This window comes from Indicator indicator, chromosome 5 (assembly GCF_027791375.1).
Source record: "Indicator indicator isolate 239-I01 chromosome 5, UM_Iind_1.1, whole genome shotgun sequence".
Taxonomy (NCBI): domain Eukaryota; kingdom Metazoa; phylum Chordata; class Aves; order Piciformes; family Indicatoridae; genus Indicator; species Indicator indicator.
In genome coordinates, this window is record NC_072014.1 from 13,470,698 (window position 1) to 13,494,294 (window position 23,597).

At 41.7% G+C, this 23,597-nt stretch overlaps 1 protein-coding gene across 1 annotated transcript in view; it reads right to left on the reverse strand.

Moving 5' to 3' along the window:
* Positions 1 to 8,778: 8,778 nt before the first annotated feature.
* ADARB1 (adenosine deaminase RNA specific B1) overlaps positions 8,779 to 23,597 on the reverse strand; it is a 32,520-nt gene continuing 17,701 nt past the window's right edge. The window contains exons 4-9 of the mRNA XM_054381106.1: positions 23,299 to 23,467; positions 22,654 to 22,802; positions 21,874 to 22,042; positions 15,194 to 15,375; positions 9,641 to 9,819; positions 8,779 to 8,980 (exon numbers count right to left, since the gene is read on the reverse strand). Of these exons, the coding sequence (XP_054237081.1) occupies positions 8,804 to 8,980; positions 9,641 to 9,819; positions 15,194 to 15,375; positions 21,874 to 22,042; positions 22,654 to 22,802; positions 23,299 to 23,467 (1,025 nt within the window). The 3' untranslated portion in view covers positions 8,779 to 8,803. The remainder of the gene's footprint in view (positions 8,981 to 9,640; positions 9,820 to 15,193; positions 15,376 to 21,873; positions 22,043 to 22,653; positions 22,803 to 23,298; positions 23,468 to 23,597) is intronic.

The following is a 23,597-nucleotide window of genomic DNA, read 5'->3' on the forward strand; positions in this document are numbered from 1 at the left end:
GAATCATTTTGGTTGGAGAAGACCTTTGGGCTTAAAGAATCCTATGATTCTTTAACAGAACACAACAAATGAACAAGAAGAGTAACAATAGTAGTAAAGAAATGATACATAAGCCCAAGTAATACAAAATGCGACATGCTCACTTGATGCTAGAGTGCTTTACCTGTGCCAGCCCCCCCTTACATAAAGGGCATGGTGTTGTACAGTATGGAACACCTCAGGGGCTGGTTCAGCTGGCTGTCCTGGGTGTGGCACCACCCATCTTCTGCTGAAGAAAATTAACCCTATCCTAGCCAAACCCAGTACAGCGTCAAGACCAGAATGTTCAGGAACTTACCTTTTTCCTTAGTTCAGTATTGAACCTGACAGCTAGCAAAGGTTTCTGCTCATTTTAGTGAGACTTAAAAGGCAGGGTCTCTTCTTAGAGAGGAGGTGGCCACAAACATATGTTTATGGATGGATAAATCATGTTCATACAGCAGCTGTCTGAACCCCATTCAGGGCATGTATTGCTTTGAGGATGGCTCCAGCCATGTTCTTAGCCTGAGTTCTGTCTGACCTTTTCTAAGCTTGTATTTCTTCATCCTCCAAGGTCCTCCCCTTTGCCCCAATAGGTCAGGCTGCAATCTCCTCACATGCCTCTTGTCCTACAGCCCAAAGAGGCAAGGAGACAAAGCACAATGTCACCTCATTTGTAGCACAAGAAAAGTACGACACAGAAGGCTTGTACCTCTTCAGCAAGGCATCACTACTGTTTCTCCCCCATGACTCTCCCCTCCCCAAGATGGTGGGACTGGGGGACGTGATGGAGTCCACAACCTACCTCCACAGCCCAGGGTGCTGTGTGGGGCAGGGTGACTGCAGCGATCATTGCATCTTCTCGTGGAGGGTGGTGCCTGAGGCAGCAGGGGCAAGCCCTTCCTCAGACATCAGGTAGTTCCTGAATAAAGCACAGGTGGAGGGAGTGGGAGTCCTCACACTCCTGCAGGCACTGTTGGGAAGCCCAGGGGGCCTGTAGAGCTTAGGCCTCTGTGGCCTGGGTCAGCACTGCAGGAGCTCAGGAAACACACGCCTCGGAAATGCCCCCTGTGGGAATGGCTTCTCCACCTGCCCTTCCTGCCTCCAGCCACCATCATCCTGCTTTCACTGCACAAGGAAACTCTGGAAGAGATTGCTGCCCTCCCCTAAATACCTACCACCAAGTGTAGTACAGTAGGCCCCTGAAACAAGATGATCCCAGCAGGTGATAATGACACCTGGCTGGACAAAGCCCAATGTCACCAGGCTGCAGAGAAACATGGTCTTAGTCAGGAGCTGCTCTTCAGTCTGGCACCTCTTGATGTGCTGCCACTGGCTGAGCAGCACTGGTGGATTGGACAGGCAGATGCTGGGAGGAGGAACTGCTCTTTGTTCACTGGCCCCCCATCAGCTGGGGCCAGTGAGCAACCCTGTTACACAGCCGTTCAGGTGCCAGATCCAGCTAGCTCACCCCTGCTCACAGCAGTGGACGAAAGTGCTCAAAACTCGTGTCCTTCATCCACAAAGCTACTGCTTTTCTTGGTGAAATAGACACAAGCCACACCTTGGAGTAAACTACCAGAAGCAGAGTGAGTGGGTTGTGCTGTGCCTCTGCCAGCCCCACTGCTTCCCTCTCCAAGCAGTTCCCACTATCCAACACCATCCAGTTTGTGGTTGTGGTGGAGACCATGGCACACAAGTAGTGTCATTGCCCATCAAGCCATCATGTGCCTGGTCTTTACTTTCCCTCCTTTTCTTAAGGAAGGCCACAGAGCTTACAAGGAGTCTTTCCAAAAAGGGTGCATCATCCATGCAACAGTCTGACACCTTGCTTTCTCCCAACCAGGAGTTGATCTGGTAAGTCAAGGGGACTATAAATATCAGCTTGAAGGCCACCATGTGCATCAGTCTCACAAGCTGGTTGTGGAGCTGAACTGATATGGATTGGTCTCCTTTTTAGGACAAATTTTCTCCATGCAGGGTCAGATGAAGCGTTGGTTCTGTCATCAAAACTCACACCGGTTCATGCATGGAAAGGTGTGCAGGGAGGGAACCATCTCAGTGCCCCATAAGCTCTGCACCTGCAGGTCAGAGTGCACATAGAGAGGTCAGGAGGTCCCTGCTCTGTCCCAGCCACCACTGCAGCCTCTAAACTGTGACATTTCTGTGGCTGGTCAACTGAACGGATGCCAGATTTTCAACTCCTTTACTGGGCTGTTTCATCCAGGGCTCTGCAGATTGTTTCTGGATGCTGTTGCAGAGCCATCCCCTGAGCAGGATGCAAGAGCAGCACATTATGGACCAGGCTTTCCAGTTTTCCCAGGACAGGTGCTGATGGTGAGCATCAGCCAGTTGGGCTTATGCTGTCCCCAGCACTCAGTAGCTGGGTTCCCACCCTCTTTGTTGCCCTCCCCTCTCCCACACTGTAGGCCAGCAGTGACTATGTGCATCACACACCACACGAGACACAGGCAGCAGGTCAGTGTCCCATGGGCAGGGAGGGCAGCTCTCACCTGCTATTTCCAGCAGGGCGTTCTGGCTTGTCTCCAAGATAGTGCCCTTCACTCTCAAGTGTGAAATCCCTCCTTCCCTCTCTCTTTGCAAAAGCTGCCATTTCAGAGATCAAGTCAGCACCTTCAAAAAGATACCCTCAGCCTACTTCCTCACCAGCTAACCAGAACCACTGTTTTGAGGACATGCACAGCATTTTCTGATGTTTCACTTATTTTTTGCTGACACTAGTGATATCAATATACAGAAACAATGATGAAACTTAGCAATGATATAGCTCTTTATATTTTCAAATCTCTGTACAAACATTAATTAAAGCAAGGTAGTATGCAAAACAGTCATTGCTTCGAATAATCGACTGATGGGTTGTGCTTCAGTGGTGACACCAGGATAGGAAAAAGTGTGCTGTAAGGAAAGAGACAAACCAGAGGCAAAATGAGGTCTTGTCCTCAAAGCTGGGATTGTGAACGAAGAAGGTAACCGTTGAGGACAGTATCTGAGAGTGTTTAATATCCTTACACCAGGTAGGTAAAGCTAATGTATTCACACTATCACACAGGAAGATTGGGGAAGAATAAATGCTTAATGCAAATAATATGCAGCAATATATATGTATAAATATATATTCACACACACATTTATCTTAAATTTGTTAAAGATGTCTCAGCCAAACTACAACAAAAATGATACTGGTATGATAATGATGAAGATTGTAAAAATGTAAAATACACTGCAATGACCTTGACTGTGAATCTTTCTCTCCAGGAAACAGCAGCCCTTGGTACCGACAGCAAACACAGACCTTAATACCTCTTGTCTGGAATGACTTAAGAAAACAAAACAAAGCTGACCATAAAACTCATTCCTGCACATGCAGATACCATTGGCACGATTAGCTGCCCATTTATTAACAGGCAACAGGACAGAGTTTTGTCTGAAAGGTTCTGAAAAACACTATACACTGACATGATTCAAGGAGAAACTCAGATTCTATCTGCTCTCCACCAGCTCTGAGAGGTCCAGAATTTCAGCCATAGCTTATTTTTTTGCAGCCCCTCTCGGTTTGCACTGTTCCTACCACTGCCAGCTCAACAGAAACAATGAGAGAAGTTTTATCATAAGCACCTTAACAGCTTAGGCACGTGATGCTGGTGGATAGACTTAGGGGTCTTAATTTTATCCACCTGTGTGTTTCAGAGACACACATCACCGGCCAAGTGATGAAACTCAAAAATTCCTGCATCAGCAAATGCACAACCTGCCTGCCACAGACACCCATGCAATCTTCTTCCTTGGAATTCACCACAAAATTATTGCAAATTCTCCATGCCAGTTGTTTCCATAAAGGAACAGCAGCGAGCTCAATCCACCCTAAAAGCCTCAGACACAGCTGGGGCCTGCCTGTGCTGGGACATCTTTGGGAGGGGTGGTGGCTGGAAAGCACCTGTTGCTGAGCAGACAATTCCTTTGGCTCATGGCCCCACTCCTCCACACTAGTCTCTTGCCCCAGGGCTTCTCAAGCAGAGCAAGAGGGAGCAGAAATCCCATCCCATGCCACCATTTCCGCTTTATAAACCATAGCAAGCGCCTATTTCAATTTCTCTCTCCTCATCCTCCTGCTTCAGTTGGATGCTGACTCAGCAATGGCTGTAGCATATCACACCGAGCCACTGGCAGAACAGGACACCAAGCCCAGGCCACTGCACTGGGGTGCAGCAGGGACCACTCCTGCACCATTCCCCTCCTGGCCCCATGTCTAGTATCCCTTTCAAAAATTCTTGTTAGCCCTACATAACCCTGGGATAAATGTCAGCTTCTCTCCAAACAGGAGCATGCTAAGTGAATACACAATCTTTTAAGGAAATCACTTGGGATTAGATAACAAAACCAAAACATGGCAATTCTGAGACAGGGTAATTATATGCTTTACATTTTATTTCTGTGGGTTCTTATGTTTTCAGTAACATTAGATACTTCTGACTGTATACCTGAATTGCAGCTATTCTTCGTTTTTAGTAAACTCTGGGATAATTTTCACGGTGGACATTTTACAATGATAAGAAAAGCAAAGAATTCGAAGTGCAGCTTCTTCTCAACCATGAGTCTCCCAAGCATTAAAGCCTAATTTAAGGAATGGCAATAATAGTCTTCACTATTTAGTAAACCACTGATATTAAAAAACAAAAAAAATCTCAATTATGTAGTGACTACAACCAGACAATTCTTAGATTTGATCCTCAGCTCCTGTTTGTTTTTTTTTAAGACGACAGCTTGGTTTCAAAAGGCAGCACTACTCTTCCATAAGAGGCACACTCTGCTTTGTGCTACCAAGCACTCTGAACCAACAGCTTTATGTCATGCATGTTTTCACTGAAAGTGCAGGGTGAAATTTATTTTCTTCGCTTGGCTCAGTGACACTATTAGACATCACAGAACTGGACTGATGAAGTGCAACACCAGCTCCGAGATCCTTAGACTTTCAGCTGCAAGTTATTTTCAATTTAGATGATGTACAGAGTAATAGCACACAAAAATCTTCTACTCCTGAGTTTCCTATGCATAACCAGCCATGAAAAGATTTCTCTAAGATTAGGAGAAGATTAAAATCGCAACTGTACAGAAACCCTGCTGCTGTGCATTCCTAAGCACGCAGAGCCATGACTACCATCACTAGATACACGGGGGTGAGAGGGGGCTGCAAGCACAGGGCTACATGGACATCGGCAGCACTGGGGGAGCACAGGTGCTAACAAGCTCCTACACACAATACGCTTCACACACAAGCAGTAAGAAATAATCTGTAGTTATTACCAGGTCCTGAGTACAGCCATAACCAATATTTCAAGTCTTAACCTTTAAGCCCAAATCTTCTAAACATGATCCTGCAGAACATATATATATTTCAAACACCTATATTTATAATTATCTATTTTGCTAACCTACAAACTTTATTATAGCCAGACTGTCAGCTGGAGAAAAACACTTTAGATTAGATTTCAAGTATTCATCAACATTAAAGTTGTTACTCTTTAAGTCCTTTGAAGATCCTGAGACAAACACTCATATTCCATCAAGAATAAGAAAAAAAAAAAATTTAAAAGAAATGAAGCAGCTCCCAGAGCAGCATTGCAAGTCTCTGTGCAGGCCAGCTCCCATCCACACAGCCCAGGCTTTTCAGACAAGGTTGCTCAGCCTCCCAGCCCATCAAGGAGACCCACAGCTCCCAATGGCAAGGTCATCCACAACATTCAGCAGCTGCTGCAGGCTGAGCTGCCTTATCTTTTGCAGTTGCACAAATTTGCCTACATTGCTACCAATTCCTGCTTGGCGATGGTGAGATGTGAGGAATATGGGAGCACCAGCAATCACAACTCTGCCTCCCAACTTTTTTCTATGTATTAACTTCACAAAAAGGAGCAAGCAAGTGAAGGAAGCCAAGCAGTATTTTATTGACTCCTAGAAGACAGATATGGATTGCATACAACCCTGGAAACTTCTTACTTTTAAAAATCCTGGAATTATAAACAAGAGAACTCATTCCTCATAAATAACCTGACACCTTTCCTTCATCAAAAGGTTTTGGCATGGAACACATTTCCTTTACAGTTTAATTTTTCATCACTCATCTGAACAGTTTAAAAAACTATGTCTATAATAGTATTTAAATATATTGCTCATATTTGTGACTTCATAAAAAAAATAGTTTGAGCTAATACTTTCCTAGTCATAAAAAAAAAAAAATCCAGAGAGACGCCAACTTTTGAACAAGCACTTCAGAAAGAAGAGTAAAAATAATTTGCTGAAAATTATCAAAAGTCTTCATTTATCAATAGACTGAGCCCCTTAAAAACGTGTACTTCATCTAAGAGCAGTAACCACCTCAAAAAAACACGCATAGTGCACACCCACCTTTCCCTCAGTCCTGCAAACTCACATCCTGCACCTACTCAGCTATGGCCACAACAGAACCTCTACATGAATGAGACAAGGTTGATCTCAAAGACAGATGCCCAAGTGATTGCAACACCTGACCACACACAATTGAACTTCTTTACAAATAAGTCAGTCTAAACCTCAGTTGGATGATGACCACAAAAGCCTTGTCAGGCTGGCAGAGGCCATGACAGTACTTTTGGTTTTAATGAGTAGCAGACAGGATGTCTTTAAGTCGTCAAAGAAGCTGAATTAACAGAGCCTATTGCAGCTTGCAACATTTGTTCCTCTGGCATCTGGAAAAGGCAGTAACCTCTGGAAGTGTCAGGTTTTGCCAAGGGGATCACTAAGCCACAGACTTGCTCAGCTTCCCATAGCAGTGCTGACTATTACCCATATTACCAAAACTGCATAGTTCGCACCTCAACGCATTGCTTCCAAAACACTAACCCAGGGGCTTCAACTAACACGTATGTGATTTTCAGGCTTGATTGTTCTTTGAAGTTGAAAAATTGGTTCCTATTTGAGCAATAACAAAGCAATACCTCTCCTTGGCATTCATGATTGGCCAGAAGTGGTTTTACATTTAAGTCTCCAGCACCTCAAGTATTTTCTAATGCCCCAGAGGTGTTGGGGCTGAGGTATGGCAACTCCACTTACAGCTTCATGATACAGAGGCTTTGGCCATGAAGCTGGCTGAAGGGACCCATGCTCTCTGCTCCACTCCATTGCCTCTGCAGATGCACTGGTACAACTCCAAACTAGATCTCTGACCCAATGTGGGTCTAAAAGCAATCCTTGACTCAACTTGAAAGCATGGACCAGCCTGCTGGTCTGATGTCCTGTGTGGCACAGGCACGAGGTGGAGGAGTGGAGGGACAGGAACCACCAGCTGGAGCATTGGTGCACCAATTTGGTTTGTCAGGCGAACTCCAATGTCACAAAACATCATTATTTGCAAAGGAAACACAGAGAATCTCAGAGGTGCTCATCAGAAAGCACAGGTGATACCCAGAAGGGCAGGAGCCAGGGGATGTGTTTAGACACACACCATGTGAGCAGAGAAGCTATACCAGACATTGTCTCATCTGCTCCTAAACATCATGTACTAAAAAAACATTTTTAAAATTGCCTTGTATACAACAGTTAATCAAACTGATCTCACAATATTTCCCTTCAATCTTACGTTTATATATAAAGCAAAAGTGTCTGCACCTTTAGGAAAAACATCTAAGTAATCATCAAAGCAAACAAAAGCATGTTTGAGAGCAACTTACCTAATTAGCTCCATGAAGATAATCACACATGTAAAGACAAAGAAATCTCAGAAACACAACAACTTGGGTGAAAGCAGATATAACTCACACAAAAGATTTTTTAACAATTTTTTGTCCATACAAGAGGAAAGCAATTAATATCCAGCAAGTGACTGGTTTTGGCAATTCAGACTTAGTGCCATTAAAATGAGCAATTATTTCTTTTTTCAGTCGTCATATTACTGTTACAGTTGTGATTGTATTCTGATGAGTTTATGGGATATACAAATCATAAACTTTTAAATGTGTTTCTGCATGTTATAGACTAAACTTCTTAACCTACAAGTAATTATTTTGCTGTTTCCAGTTTACAATGATAAAAAAATGAAGACTTCACGATGTGTGTAAATGGGAGGTAAATGTATTTTTAAAAACAGAATAAAAAGCTGCATGTTAAAACCTGGGTCACAGACTAATAAATACATACATCAAAGACACGAAATTTTCAGCAGCTGGTTTTAAAGAGCAAGGAAGTGGGGAAAAACTAGCTGTCCAGACTCCATTCTGGCTCTGTGGTCTATATGCTAGAAATATCTGCAGTTCAAAAACAAGTTAACAGAGTAGAATCAGTTTTGTCAGCTATTTTCTTGTTTAAAAAATTATGCTACTTCCTAAAAGTGTGGTGTAAAACCTAGAGAAACTTTAATTTCTTCATGCACTTAATGACATTGAATTAAAAAAAGAAATTATTTTAACCCAGAAAAAATGAGTCATTTGTATACTGTAAGGACAGCCTTACTGCAAATTTTCTGAAGTAAAAGTATTTCTAGAAATATACCAGAAATTACTTTCCCATAACAAAACACACAATTATGTGTAAAATCATCATTGATTTTCAATACTCAGGGAAAATAGAAACAGGAACTTAAAAAAAAAGAAAAAGAAAAAGGAAACAAAGGAAAAAAAAAAAACAACTCCAAACAGTAAAAAGATGTTTTGATGGCTGTGGAGATGCCAGAAAGCAATGCTGGACACCAGGAATTTCCAGAACAACCCCCTTTCCAAAGTGATGTGGAGTCTGTGAATTAGACCGTGAGAGAAAACTGATCCTGTTCAATGGGTTTCTCCACCCAGGCTCCCAGTCCTGCCTTCAGGAATGCTTTAAACAAGCACTTTTTGGCAGTTTGATACTCAGTGGCTCCTTGCTTGGTTTCGTGGTACAGGTTAGGCTTGAGGATCTTTGAACGCAAGCTGGAGGAAAGCTGTGTGGCGTAAAGGGTGAGAAAAGGAGAGAGACAAGAAACTAAGTCGAACGGTTTGAGACTGACCAAGTTATTACAAGAACTATTACTAAAACAAGTCAATAAACTACTGAACAAAACGTTCAGGACAATGTAGGCAGGTTCACAGTACTGCTCCCTCTAGCCATCATTATTCTGTACCCAGCTTCACTGCACCCAACAGCAGCATTTGCTCTCTTGTGAAGCAAGCTCTTTGTCAGCACTGCGCCACGGCAAAGGCACTCCTGGGACTCCTCTCATCCCAGCAAGCCTGCCCTCTGCTGTGCCTGGATCAGCTTCCTTTGACGGGTGAAATCTAGACACCAACAGCTTTTTTTATCTAACTGAGCAAAGCCTCAGCTAGTATGATTGCATTGAAACTGGGATTATATTTCCAAACAAATTACAACGAAGAGGCGAGCTCAAAGGAGATATCACCTTTTGTCTACTTAGCTATAAACCAAGGGTTATTAGATCCTGGCATGTTTTGAACCAGACACCTTCAAATGAAAGAATAAGCTACACAACTGTGTTGTTCTTTTCCATTACTACATGGAGCAGTAGCTAACACCAGGCTCAGTTTAAAGCAGGCATTTCATTAAGCATAAAGAAGTGGAAAATGTGCCACTCTGGCAGACACACCTTTGCATGAATGCGCATCCAGCGGCTGTAGAAAGCATGCTTGCAGAGGCGAGATGCACGACCCATTTCATCTTTGCCCGTTGTAGCATTAATAACTTCAAGACCAGCGTCTCCTACTGTCCAGTTCACACTGAAGTTTGGTGCTTTCCCTGGCTGACGGGCTTCTGCATTGCTAATACCTGAAAGAAAAGCAATGTTTAATGACAAGAGTAAATAGTAACTCTGGCATTTTATTTTCACTGGGGAGTAAGCAATACAGCAGAGCTACTGAAATCACATCATTAAGCAGTCTTACAAGAGTCTCTTTTATTCTGAGGATGTTCTCCTGCAGATTTTTCACTGACTCACGGAGATATTACAACACATATCTCATTCTCATCCTGGCTCAAGTGCTCATTCCTTCTGTCCTTCCTAAGCAGGGCAAGCACGTGGTCTCTCGTGAGAACACCCTCCTCAGTGAAGGGGATCACTGAGAGGTCTGTAGCAATGGTCCATGGGGACGGGAACAAAAGCACCCTGCCACATACACCTCAAGAGAATCTGGTCCTGCCTACAGTGCAAGCCAAGGAACTGATTACTAACCTGCAGATAATTCTGAAGCAGAAAGTAAGTTCCTCTACCTCTGCACAAGAAACCACTGTTCTCAGAGCCCACTCAGCAGCAGGATGAACCAAATGTAGGAGAGGAGATACTGCCAGCTTTTAACAGTTGTAACTCTCTAATCAATGCCCTTTCACTCTGCTGCTGTAAAAATTTAGGTGCATACTGCTTATCATTTCAAAACAATATGATCATTTCAAAAACTATGAATTCTGGTCATGTTTCAAAAAAACCTTCCACCTGTGGGCTGCAGTCTTATTTGGAGAGATCATGCTTATTTAAAATGCCTACATTGTGCTTTTTTCACTTTCCCTCATAAAAACAGAGTTAGGTCAGAGCAGTGGAATGCGATGGCAGGATACCTTGCAAACGAAGGCACGAAGGTGCACACAATTTAAGTGACTGTTGAGTATGTTACATTAAAATTTACCAATCTATTTCCTCTTTCTTACAGGCACCAGGGCACAGCATGACTAGCAGAGGCAGTGGCAGTGATGCTGTGGGCATCCAAGTTAGGCAAAGCCCCATCCTCAGCATCCTCTGCCAAAAAATAAAACTGGCAGATGTTTGAATCTTTCAGCAGAAATTCATCTGTTTCAGCGGCCTCCCCACTTTACATGCCTATTGCTACCTTACAGTGCCCAGAAATGGCAAACTGCAGGACTCAAGAGAGGACTTACATTGTTCTGCTCAGATGTTAAAAATCAAAGTCATAGAAGATAAGATTGGAAGGGACCTCAGGGATTATCTAGTCCAACCTTTCTTGGCGAAAGCACAGTCTAGACAAGCTGGCCCAGTACCCTGTTTGTACAACACCTATCAAGTACAGCTTGATCTCTATTGATGTGAAACAAAGCCACCAGCAGTCTAACACCAGTGCGAAGCGAGGCTGGCTGCCTACCCAGCCTGCCTAGGGCAGAATTTATTCCCCAAGGGCACTCCAAAGCTGCAGAGATGCAGCAGGTTGTATATCATGACTGCAGTACCATGCTTGAAGGTGACAGCCATTGCTGCCATCCATGTGCAACCAACCCCTCTCCCATACATGCAGCAGGATAGTGCTTGGTGCTCGCAAGCAGCAGCCAGGGCCACGAGCTTGGGTTACACACTACGGGAAAGCTGAGGAGCACATCAGTTTTGATCCTGCAGACGTTACAGGGGTGGTGGAACTCTACCTTTAAGGCATCCCAGTTGTGTCACCAGAGAGAACAAAAGAATATAGAGCATTTTTTTTTCTAATAAAACACTGGTTTTAATTTAACACAACTCTCACTGATAGCTTATCTCAAATCTACTTCAAAGTTCTGCTAGGTCTTACCCTTTATAAAATCTAGCAAATCTGTATAAACTGAACATGCAGCAAGATGCATTTCTTGCCGATACTTGAAGCATAATCTAAGAAACAGTTAAGCCAACCTCAGTCACCTGGGTCACTTGGCCCTGGTCTCAGGACACCTCTGGGCCCAGACACTGAGAGTGTGCAAGACCTACACGGTCTAAACAACACAGCGTTGTTCAGTCTGCTTACTATAATCAACTCCTTAATAAATAAGTAAACAAACATTGTGAAATATCTATCATATTGAACTTCCTGAAGTTGTTTTATTTTTATGCTTAATTTATGTCAACCTGGTCACTATGACTGATAACCAGTAATTAAGTGAGTAAGTAAATAATAAAAAAAAATCCTACCATTCCAATTTTCTTAACATATAAGCAGAAAAAAATTATAATTGGAACCAAGAAGTTTCCTGAAGAACTCTTTTCTGATTTCTTTTAGGACAGATGCATCCAGGAGCTGAAATACAGCAGAATGCCATGGATCTACATCCACTGATCTGTAAATTGGTGAGCAGGGATGTGGGATACCCAAGCTGACCAACTGGAAGGGCAGACAGCAGTCCCTGCTGAGCAAGTACCATCAAGAATATCATGCAAGTGATACTTGAGGAAGAACAGAACTTTATGATGAGAGTCAAAAACTCCTCATGAAATCTTCTGCAGTCCAAATCTTCAAAGGCATATAAAGTCAGGCTGCTTTTGTGAAGCTTAGGTGAAACAGATCCATGCTGGACAAACCTCTTAATCAAAAACTGGTTTTACCAAAACTGCTGAGGCAAGAGAGCTAAGAAATGACAAGCAGGTCAGTCATATTTTCATTCTTTAATGATAACCACATTATTACCTCTGCTTTCATTCCATATATGACTGAAGAAGTAGAAGGATCAGATACAGTTCATCAAGCAATGCAAAACACTATTTGCTCCTTGAGCCTGCTCATGGCCCTATCAGCCACATAAGCAAATCAAATAAAGATGAGGAAGCTGAACATCCAGTATGCACTACATTTCCGTGGTGGTTATGAGATCATTCCTTATGTTATTTTGTTGAATGACATATATTTTAAAAGCCCAGAACATCAAACAGGCTTAAATAACAACATCCTGTTCAGCTGCTTAATTATCTGCACAAACCCTGAAGAGATGGCAAAGGAGTCACTGAAGGTGGATCATGGGCAGCAAGGAGAGGGAATAAAGGTCCCCTCAAAAGGAAAATGTCTGTAACACTTTAGATGGACCATATCTTCCCCCTCAAAATCTAGACATAAATAGCACAATAAGCTGGAACAAGTAATGGCAGAGAAAGCTACGATAGAAAGTAAAATATTTCATTCTCCTTTGAAAACTGACAGAACCAAGCCGTTTAGAGAACACTGTTCAGAACTTACTGTTGAACATTATTATAATGGGGTATAATAAGCAAAAGCAAAGGTCACAGCTCTTTGTGCCAGTGTTTATACAAATAATAAGGTTTGACAGTTCTTTGGGACAGAGATCAAAAGTCTTCATTAAAAAGGAGATGAGATAGCTCAAAAATAGTGATGTGAAGACAAGGATAAGGTACCAAGGACACAGGGGAAAAAAAAAAAGATCACCAAAGGACCTGCTGAAGGACTTATTTTTGTTAATGTAGGCAGCAGTCAGAGGAGTGCTGAGGCATGAAGATTTATAATAATCACTCTTCCTGTGGTGGCTAAAATCAGAAAAAGAAATGAATGTTTTGAAAAATGGTGGGCAAATTCCTAGGCCAAATTGAGGTGCCAGGAACAACAGCTCTAACACACATGTATGACGTAAGGAAACACCAGTTACGGCACACAGACAATATTCAGCCATGTTCAATGAAGCTGAAGATGAGGCAAGCAGGAACAGCTGTCATGGTACATAACCTCTCATCATAAACCACTCAAGTTCTTGAGGATGAAAAGTGGCCAATGTGACTCCGATTTTTAAGGAATTCAGAGGTGTGCCAGGGACACCCCAGTCAATAAACACAAGATCTGCACCAAGGTGGCTGCAGGAACTTCGATACCACATTGCTGCGCACAGATGCGTGGGGAATAACTCAACAGAAAACAGCTTTAGCAACTAAAGACTGGACATGGTTAGTGTGACCTGAATTTTCAAAAAGCCCAGGGAGCAGAAGGCCTGTCTGATATTTACCTTAAAAACAGACTTAAGGGACCCCTGTATGAAGATGATCTTGGGAAAAGACAACACAGATGCAGACACTCAAGCTCTATGCAGACCTGGAAAGCGTGTGTGAGGGGAAAAAAATGGAGGTGAGTACCCCACCGCCAATCCAAACCTGCCGTCTTGATAAAAAAATCCCAGAAATCAGTCAGAAGCAGTCCATGCATCAGCTACTACGCCCATACAGCTGTATATGAACTACATTTTGTACTGTGAGTGTTGTAATTGTTATTTATTTGCTAATATGAGGACAAATACGTATTGTAACATTTTAATACATCCTAGTTCAGGGAATCCTTACTGCCTTTCTTATCTAGAGAAACGCTCTTTAATTCACTATGCTCTTTTCCCCACTTCCTCCATAAATCTGTTTTAAAAATTCAAATCAAACTTTAAACTTTAAAATACCAAGGTTTGGGTTTTTTTTTTTCCTGGAAAATAACCAGACACATGCCAAAAGCCAAGCTCTACAGAAAAGAAAGCAATGCACACAACAAGAGGAAAGATAAGAGATTTCAGTTTTAAAACTGTAACTAGCAGTTTTAGAATTTAAGACACTTGAGAATTTTCCTTGGCACGTCACAGCTCAATTAGAAGTGATGACCTCTTCATTTAAATACTGCCATTCCTCTTAGCCCCACTAGGGCCTAGGATCAGTGCAACGCCAAAGAACAGTACTGAATGTTCAAAGGAGCTGCAAAAGACCAGCACTAACTACACCGGCTGGTGCTTGCCATATTGCTGGCTGTCAGATATATTTAATACTCTATTAAAAATACTTCCAAAGAATGTGCTGCCTTTGTGGCATTTGTGCATTAACCTACAAAGTGGAAATTAAAATATTATGATTACTAGGTCATGCAAAGAAGTTGGGTGCCATGCTAATTAAAGCTAATGCTGCATCCAACAGAGACTGATGATAAAGAGAAAATACAACCAATGGCAGCTGAGATGTTCTCTCCATCCATTTTTAGTTGGTTATTGATCTAGAAATTGTGAACCAAATGTGTCAGTCTTGGCATACTGATTAATGACGTGGCCGTTCAACAAACATCTGCAATGGCAAGAGAAGTGACAGTGAGAGCTAACACACTATTTCCAGGATGGGAAGAGATTTCACTAAGCTGGGGCCTTCCAATTGCTTCACATACTGCTACTGCGTGTTCCAGACAGCAGTTATGGGAAAGTGTATCCAAAGGTTCATACTCCAGTTCTTTTCAACTTTTAACTCATGAAAGGTCCTTGCTTTCTGATATTTCTGACCAAGTACCTTTATTAGGTTTAGACCATAACTTCTCTGTTGTAACCAGAAAGCAGTATACTCACAGTACATAATTTGCAAGACTTTGAGAACTGCAAAATCACATTGCTAGTGGAACAGACTTAGTTACCGGCACGGCCTTCTCCATTAGATACTTGCCACTAAGTAAAGGTCTGTTGAGTGTATAAAGAGGTGGTAGATCTTCTATCTCTGCTATCCTCTGGTATACGGCTCTGGATAGATGATCCCCATGATATAAACTCCCCAAGATGATGCTAGAGAAGTAAATTGGTTCCACAAAGAGGCTAAGTAAGGCTCCTTGAATACCCAATACGTTCCACCTAAGAGGGAGGGAAAAACAAAACAAAAAAACACAAAAAAACACTTTCTTTTTAATGGAACAAGTAACATCTGCCAGACATAATAGCAACCAATCACAATGGACCAAACTTTCAAGTCTTCCCCTTAACCAGCACATGACTATGTTAGCATAGCTGTGACACCTGCCAGAATTTTAGCAATCAGTAAGATGACCTATAGCAACTGGTCTACTGTCAGCATCCACTTCAGCAGCAGACTCCATTATTTTGCTTCCTCACTACCATGTCTGCTGATGCATTTTCCAGCACCCTAATGCCAGAGACAGATAGGATCATGCAAGCGAAGAAAGCCAAACCATGAGATCCTCAGTCAGAAACAGTAGATGATGCCTCCAAAAGACACCTAGCAGTGGGTAAACCATCCTTCCCAGAACACAGGAAGGACTGTGCCTGCAAGACTTCAGCACCTCATCACCATAAAGGAAGTCTGGTCCTTCACACCCTAGCTAAACTGTCCACATCCTGCTGCCAGAAATGACACATGTAGTTGCTTGCACTATGCCTGGGCAGGGAGAAAACTGAATCTGAAAACTGAAAATATGCAGAATGCATGCACTCTTTGCTCACTTTAGCTGTTTCATAGACTCCAACCATAGATCCCTCTCTGCACCACTGTGACCTACACTGGATCATGTCCAGTGGTAGGGATATAACAAACACAGCAGAAAAATACTTTTTTGTAGCTGGGTTGATTTCCTCAAGCTTGGGTTCTCAATCTGTATGTAACAGCTATACAAAGTACTTTTTAAAACCTTCAGGTCTCCTGTGGGGCCTGTTCACTGTCCTTGTCTTTGAAGAGTACTTGCAAACTGCTTGGCACTATTAAAATAGAATACTTGAGTAGAACTGCAACACCCAGATACAAGCAGCAGAAAAGTTTCTTTTGGTGTCTGAATAAAACAGATGAGAACAATGGAAGCTCTTGTGCACATACAGAATGGTCGTCCTTATTTAAAGGCCCATCCTCAACTGGGATGCAAGGCTCCCCTAGAAAGACAGCAAATCTGGATGTTGTTTCTTGCAGTGTTTCTTGCAGCTTATGTGGGGATGGCACAGCTACATATCACCATCAGTTCAAACCAGAAACCATACAAACTGTTTCACTACTGCAAAAACAGAATTACATGTGTTGACTACAAGACTTGAAAAATGTTTTAAAATAAGAGTAAAACAGAAATTGTAATCCGAGGAAACAGTTTCTTGGCATATCTTCACTGAGAATGAAAACAGAGGCAATGTGCATTATCTTACTCACCTGTGATTAAAAAGACTGGCCCTAATGAATGAGTAAAAATACTGTGCTAATAAGAAGTAAGGCATATTTTACATTGAATTAAAGGCATAGCTTGTGTAACATGGAAAATGCAATCAGCAACCAAACATTAAAGAGATCAGGTGCAAATTATTGCTTCCCAAGATGCCTTTATAAGGATATTAACATGACTAGAATTTTGTAAGCACAGACGTGTTTCAAAGGCCAAATGAATCATGATAGCATTTTCTTCTTATATGCAGTATTGTCTACATCAGTCACACAGAAGCATATGGACTGCTACAGACATATTATGAAAGAAACATCTGGAAAGAATTCAAGACTAAGCATTGAAAATTGTGGTCTTACAAGTTGTATCTGAAACTTGCAGACATGCAAACTCAGCTCTCTTCAGTGAGGCACATTTTACTTCTTATAAATGGCACTTGAGTGACAGATGGACATTTCTAAAAGGCCAAAGCACTCCTCTGGCAAGCCCTAGCTCCCTGAATGGAACCTTTGCCAAATGTTTTTCCTTCCTTCAGCCTTCAGTATTTCTAGAGCTTGTGTTTTGCTGCTTCCTCCCACACTTGGTGACCTTTCTGGCACAGAAAGCTGAAGTTAGTCTCACTTAACTTCTTTTGATTAAGGGGAAGAGTGTGAACACCTGAACAAGCTCCTGCAATGTGAACTGCATGAACTGGTTTTACAAGAGCTACTTTGTGATTGCCTACATGCCTGCTGAGGGTTGCTGCATCATGTTTACCACTGTGGTACCTGAGCACTGGATTTGGAGCCGCTGGCTTTCTACAGAAAACATTCATACAACCAAAGCCTCAAGCTCTTAATATTGATTATGCAGGGTTGGATGGTGTTAGACTTATAAAACTGGCTTTAAATTTCAATTGTTATAATAAAACAACATATATTTATTTACAGAAACATATACTTGTATCAGAAACTGGCAGTAACACAGAGACAAACATGAAACCCAGATGAGGTTCTGCAGATTGTAAGCATCAAGAGGAAGGACTGCACAGAGACTTTCTTGTTCTTTTTTTATACTGTACTTTGTCCAACAGTAATTTCTCACTTCCATTAGCATGTACACTAAAAACCACCTTGATAGATATAAACTAAGAAGCTACCACAATACCACACAACAGCTTTCAAAAGGCCACAGGCATTGCCCCCTGAAATAATAAAACTGCCTTGTTCTCCCAGATTACTTAGAAACATAAATTGTCAGAATGCATGCCAACAAATGCAGTCCATCTAGCACTAAAGCTTACTGAAACCACAGCTCTTTTGAAGTCACTGGGCCAAACTCTGTATTTCACTACAAACAGTGAGGTGCAGAGCGGAAAATCCCAAAAATTTATTACAGAAAATTTCAGTGTTGTCTTCCTAGTGAAACAATTAAGCAAAGGATTTTTTTTAATTCACATTTAAAATAGTATCAGAAAAGGGTTAAGTACCTAAAGTGACTAAAATCTAGCTCACAAAATCAAACTTTCCAAGGCTTAGATGTAGTTTATAAAACCTTTCTACACTGCAGTAGAGTGAACACAGCTCCTGGCTGCAGCATAGTACTCGTTTAGGAGCATTTGATGGCTCAAGAAAGTAATAATGGAAGACATCTCTCCTGCATCACCCATGGGCAAAAAAAAGCAGAGCTCCCACATAAAGTGGCCTGAGATCAGGTTCAGTCTTACCAGGCAGATCAGACTCATGCAGTACTTTTCCTCACCATTGAAGCACAAAAGTGGCATCATATTTGCAACAGAGAAAAGCATTAAAGAATGAGTATAAGCAGAATACAGGAGTGCTGCATCACATTGATGGCAACACTGAAATGCCTAAAGTAAGGTATGTAGGTAAGAGATTTGCCAAAGGGGAAGAACACCTCAGCAAGCAGGGAGATGATGGTCTTAGCTGAGCATAAAATTAACACCTCTTATGACAGTGTTTTACATATTCTGACTGTTCTGGTTTTCAGTTGCTACCAAGAATTTTCTTTCACAACATTTAAAAAACTTCCAAGTAAAACTGACATTTAAAATATAGGCTTTTATATTGATATAAAGCATGAGCCACAAAATTAAGGTCCAGACTGACAGCAATTCACATACAGGGTCCTTGATTTGAGCTGGAGGTCTACATCTCGTTACAGTTAATAGTGATTTACTCAGCAGCAGAGTACAATCACAGCTGTTGAGCTGAACTCCAGCCCTGAGTTGGCCATCAGATGCCAGGGAAGATGGAGTACCTGGTCCGGATTGATACCTGTGGCCCAACATCAGCTGCAGCATACAATATTCTTTCAGCTAGCTCTGCAGTTCTGCAAAGCGATACACAGCACAAAAGGAAGGCAACCTGACGTGATGCCAGAAAGTGCAACCCCAACTCTCTCAGCCTGTCTTTGTAGGGGAGGAACTCAGCCCTCTGATCATCTTCATGGCCCTTCTCTGGACCCATTCCAGTCCATGCCCTTCCTGTGCTGAGGACTCCAGAGCTGGACACAGTACTTCTCACCAGAACAGAGTGGCAGAATCTCCTCTCTTGAACTGCTGGCCTTGCTTCTTTTGATGCAGGCCACGATGCCAGACTTTCTGGGCTGTGAGAGAACATTGCTGGTTCACATCCAGCTTCTCATCCACCAATACCCCGAAGTCCTTTTCCACAGTGCTCCTCTCAATCTCACTATCCCAGCATGTACTGTATCAGGACCAATATCAATTGGTCTGCCCACACTAAGTAACCCACAGTAAGTGCAAGAAGTTAATGACCTTTGATGGTATCACTCTTCACAAATATCTTTTTATTTATCCTGAGGTCAGACCTGCAATTACAAACAAGGGAATCTGTTTTCCCTTGCAGCTCTATCTAGGTTGACAACCACATAGCTCTAATGTATCTTGGCTCTACTCAATTTCAACAGCCTCTCTACCAAAGAAATGGTGTGGGGAAAAAAAAAGTTGCTCTTCTGAGTAAGACATTAGCCACAACTAGAATGTTTCATGAGAAGCTAAGTAGTTATTTGAAGCCAAAAACTTGGGATGAATGTTGGTGGAAAAACACATCAAAAAGTGGATGACAAAAATAGACACAATTAAGTACCATGAAAGGTTAGGATACATTTAAAACAAATGTATGTGTATTAATGTCTCAAAACAATTACTCTGGTCACAGAAACCACCCTAACACCAGTCTGCAGGGTCACCACAACAGGATAATCTCCGGCCTAATGTTCTGACCCCAATGTTATCATACTCATGGCCCTGCAATTTTTTGTGAAAGTTCCTACCAAGCCCAGGTGGGTGCTGAACAGCACACAGCAACAAAGTGCTCAGAAGCTTGAAATAATAGCTGGGATTATATACATAACCAACACAGATGAGGCTGTTCAGATACTGCTTGTTGCAATCCTTGCAACTCAATTTTATCCACATTTTTTCCAAGCCGGGACTGTTAACCTTCACAAAACCTCAGTGGAAATCCTCAGGTTTCAGGCATACTGGAAAACTGGCTGCTGGACACTATTGAGCAATGCATTCTTTCAAATGTAAGTGGGCAAAACATGGTCACAAGTGTCAGGGAAATGTGGAAAAAAAAAAAGGGAAAAGAAAAAAAATAATAGTATGAAATTTGGGCCTCCTTACCCGTCATACAGTCTTTGTTCTGTGTCAAGGGGTTCTATTTGCTTCCTTCACTGGCACAAACAAAATTATTCCCATTAGCCCCAAGGAGAGGTGACAGCTAGCTAGGCAAGCGAGAGATGGATTCTGTTCTGCATCATACAAAATCAACAAAAATAGTCATATGTGTTCTAGCTCAGCAACCGTCTTCATTTTTTTTAATTTGCAGTAACAGCAAAGATGATGTGATAAAAGTCAAATGAATGTGGCATGGTTACCATGTCAGGTGGTTGAGGGAGGGCCTGGAATGAAGCTGGAGAATTGATTTGATGACGTTTATTGAAAATATAAAAGAAACTGAAATGTCATTTTTGTAGAATTACCTTTCAAGAAACCACTGTCCTAGCTTCCAAAAGGCCCTATCTATTTATGTTAGGGGCATTTAAACTTCCACTTGAGACCCGACTGGAGGGACAAAGAAATTACATAACCTTCCTCCTGTATTTCTGATTTGATGCGTGCAATTCACAAGAACAGTTCCAACTTAATAAATTTTTAATCAGGCTAACTGTGACTGAACAAAACAGCAGAGCTATTTTAATTTTAAAAATTACTAAAATATCTTTAGCTGCAAACTTGGCATTTATCATCTATTTTGTAAGAACACAGAGGCTACAATACTGAATACTTGTTAAAGGATACTGCTCCTAAATTTTTGGGGGCAGGGGGGAGGTGGGTAATAATTTGTCCATTTATGATTTGGGGAAAAAAAAAGCTTCCAGTCTCTGTCAAATAAGACAATGAAAATGGAATTGGATAAAGCATAAATAAAAGCACTAGTATTGCAAAATATTTAATTACAGTAACAAATATTTAAAGTAGAGTAACAATTAAAAGTGCCCAGCCATTACAGGTTTTTTTAACCCGAACATTTTTCCCCTGTACAAAGTAATACAAATCTAAATCTTTATGTGGAAAATGTATGTATCTTTGATATCACAGAATCATAGACTGCTTTGAGTTAGAAGGGACCCCTGAAATATCATCTAGTTCAACCCCCCTGCCATGTGCAGTGATAGCTTCCACTAGACAAGGTTGTTCAAAGCCCCATCCAACTTTCTGTTGAACATTTCCAATGATGGGACAAGGATGTGTACCATCTGAGTATGTTGCCCATATATATATATATATATATAGTATAACTAATGCAATATATTTATTGCACTATTCTGCTAATGCTACATAGATTTATGGAAATAATAATAAAATTAAAAAATTAATAATCCCTCTGCTGTTTCTCAGTGATAAAAATACAAAACAAAGCTGTCATGACTTGGAATGATAAACAATGATTTCACCTTGCTTCTGAAGCCAGCAGAAGGTCTGACACCCATTGCAGGTGAAGAATCAGAGCTTTGTCACTGGAGTTGCAGCCACCCGCATGCTACATCTAAGCAATGAAATAAGCCAATCAATAACCTGCACGTTCACTGCAGGTATCATGCAACCCTCCTTTCTTGTTCAGCGGTAAGAAGCAATAGCAAAGAAACCAACCACTTGGTATCTCACCTCGCTATCTTGTCACTGCAGGACATGGTAAGCAGCCTTTCTCCTTGCAGTACGCCATCCCACGTCTGGATAGTGGTAGTGGAGCGCACGGGGATGGTCCCTTCCCCAGACTCTATTTTTGTCCGTAGCTGTCCTCTCGCTTTGCGGTTTGGATGCCTGTCACCTTGATCTAAATGACAAAAATCACTTAGAATCAGCTGAGAAATATTCTCAAAGTGTCTTGCAGACAGCATTACAATAAGAGGAGTCGATTAAAGGCATTTGCCTGCGTAACTGCTGGCTTGCATAACAATTTCTATTGCTCCTTGCAAATTAGCTACAGCATCAGACATCTGTCACAAATGCTGGCTTCTGAAACACACTTGCAATTAAACCAAGCCTTCCACAGAGGAGCAGTACACACCAGGTAGCTCTTCAATTCTGTTCTGTGCATCACAGCGTTAGGATGAAGTTAATGGACGGATCAGGAAAGGGGCAGGCAGACGACCACCGTTAAGAGATGGAAACAGTGAAACAGTTTGGTTAGTTCTGTACAAATACTTGCTGACTCACTGGCTTATCTTGGCTAGCATTCAGCCTCTTCAAGACCACATGGTGGATCAGTTTATACTTAACTTCTACCACAGAGGAAGAACAGCTCAGATTTTTTGTGAAGAGATCTTTGTCTAACACACATCTACACTAAAAGGAAAGAAGACACCTAATTTTTAACTGTGCCACCTGTACATGCTCAAAGAATGCTTTAAACTCCCTTGCTTGAGTCAGGACCTGCTGCCATACCCTCTTGCGCTGCTTCATGTGGTGAGAAAATCCTAGCATCGCCACAAGGAGAAGTGCTGATATAGAGATGGAACTGCACATTCTCCTTCAGCTTAAACCCGCCTCGTTCCGATTTGATAAAAATGGATTTTTGCTGATCTTCTTTATTGCTGAAACAGAAAACAAAGTTGGGGTCAAAACTGACATTAACATGTAAATAACCATAAGCTGGGCACACTTAATAGGCATTTAAAAAAAAACACAGGATGTCTGGAAATTTTATAGCATAAACCTAATAGTTAATACAATTAACAAAACTGAAAGACCATTGAGACAAGACTATTGACAGATGTCGAGAGCTCTCACTTAGCAGCAAATGAAACGTCATCACCCTTTTGCCCACTTGAAATTATGTTGATTTACATGCTTACAGTTAACAAAATTATGCCAATGTAATCTTTCTGTCTTCCCCTCTCACGACTGACACACACATGAATACATCTTTTATTAAAGTCAGCCTTTAGGATAAAGGGCCTGAGTTCTGAAGTAAACATCCTAATGTAACAGGGCAAGTGTTTCACATTGAAATAATTAAGACTGCTGTTTTAGACAGACACCTTTTCAGCTCTGTATGATCAGCTCATCTTCCTTTTCCCTCTAGCTTACCTTAGATAAACCTCAAGTTGTGTATACAGAAATTTAAGCAGGCACCGGCGAGATATAATTTCTGCATGGCAATCATTTAATGCAAGACCACGGTCACTCATGTATTCACCATTGATGCATTTTGTTCCTGTAGAAACACTTATTACCAGGGCATCTTTCACATCTGTACCTGCAAAACAGGAATTTCAGGAAGAAGATCCAATTAAAATTACAAATAATCTAGTAAGTAGCTTTGCAGAACACAAAAGAGGCTCCTTCTTGTTTGTTTCTTTTTTTTTTTCTCTTTTTTTCTTTAAGGT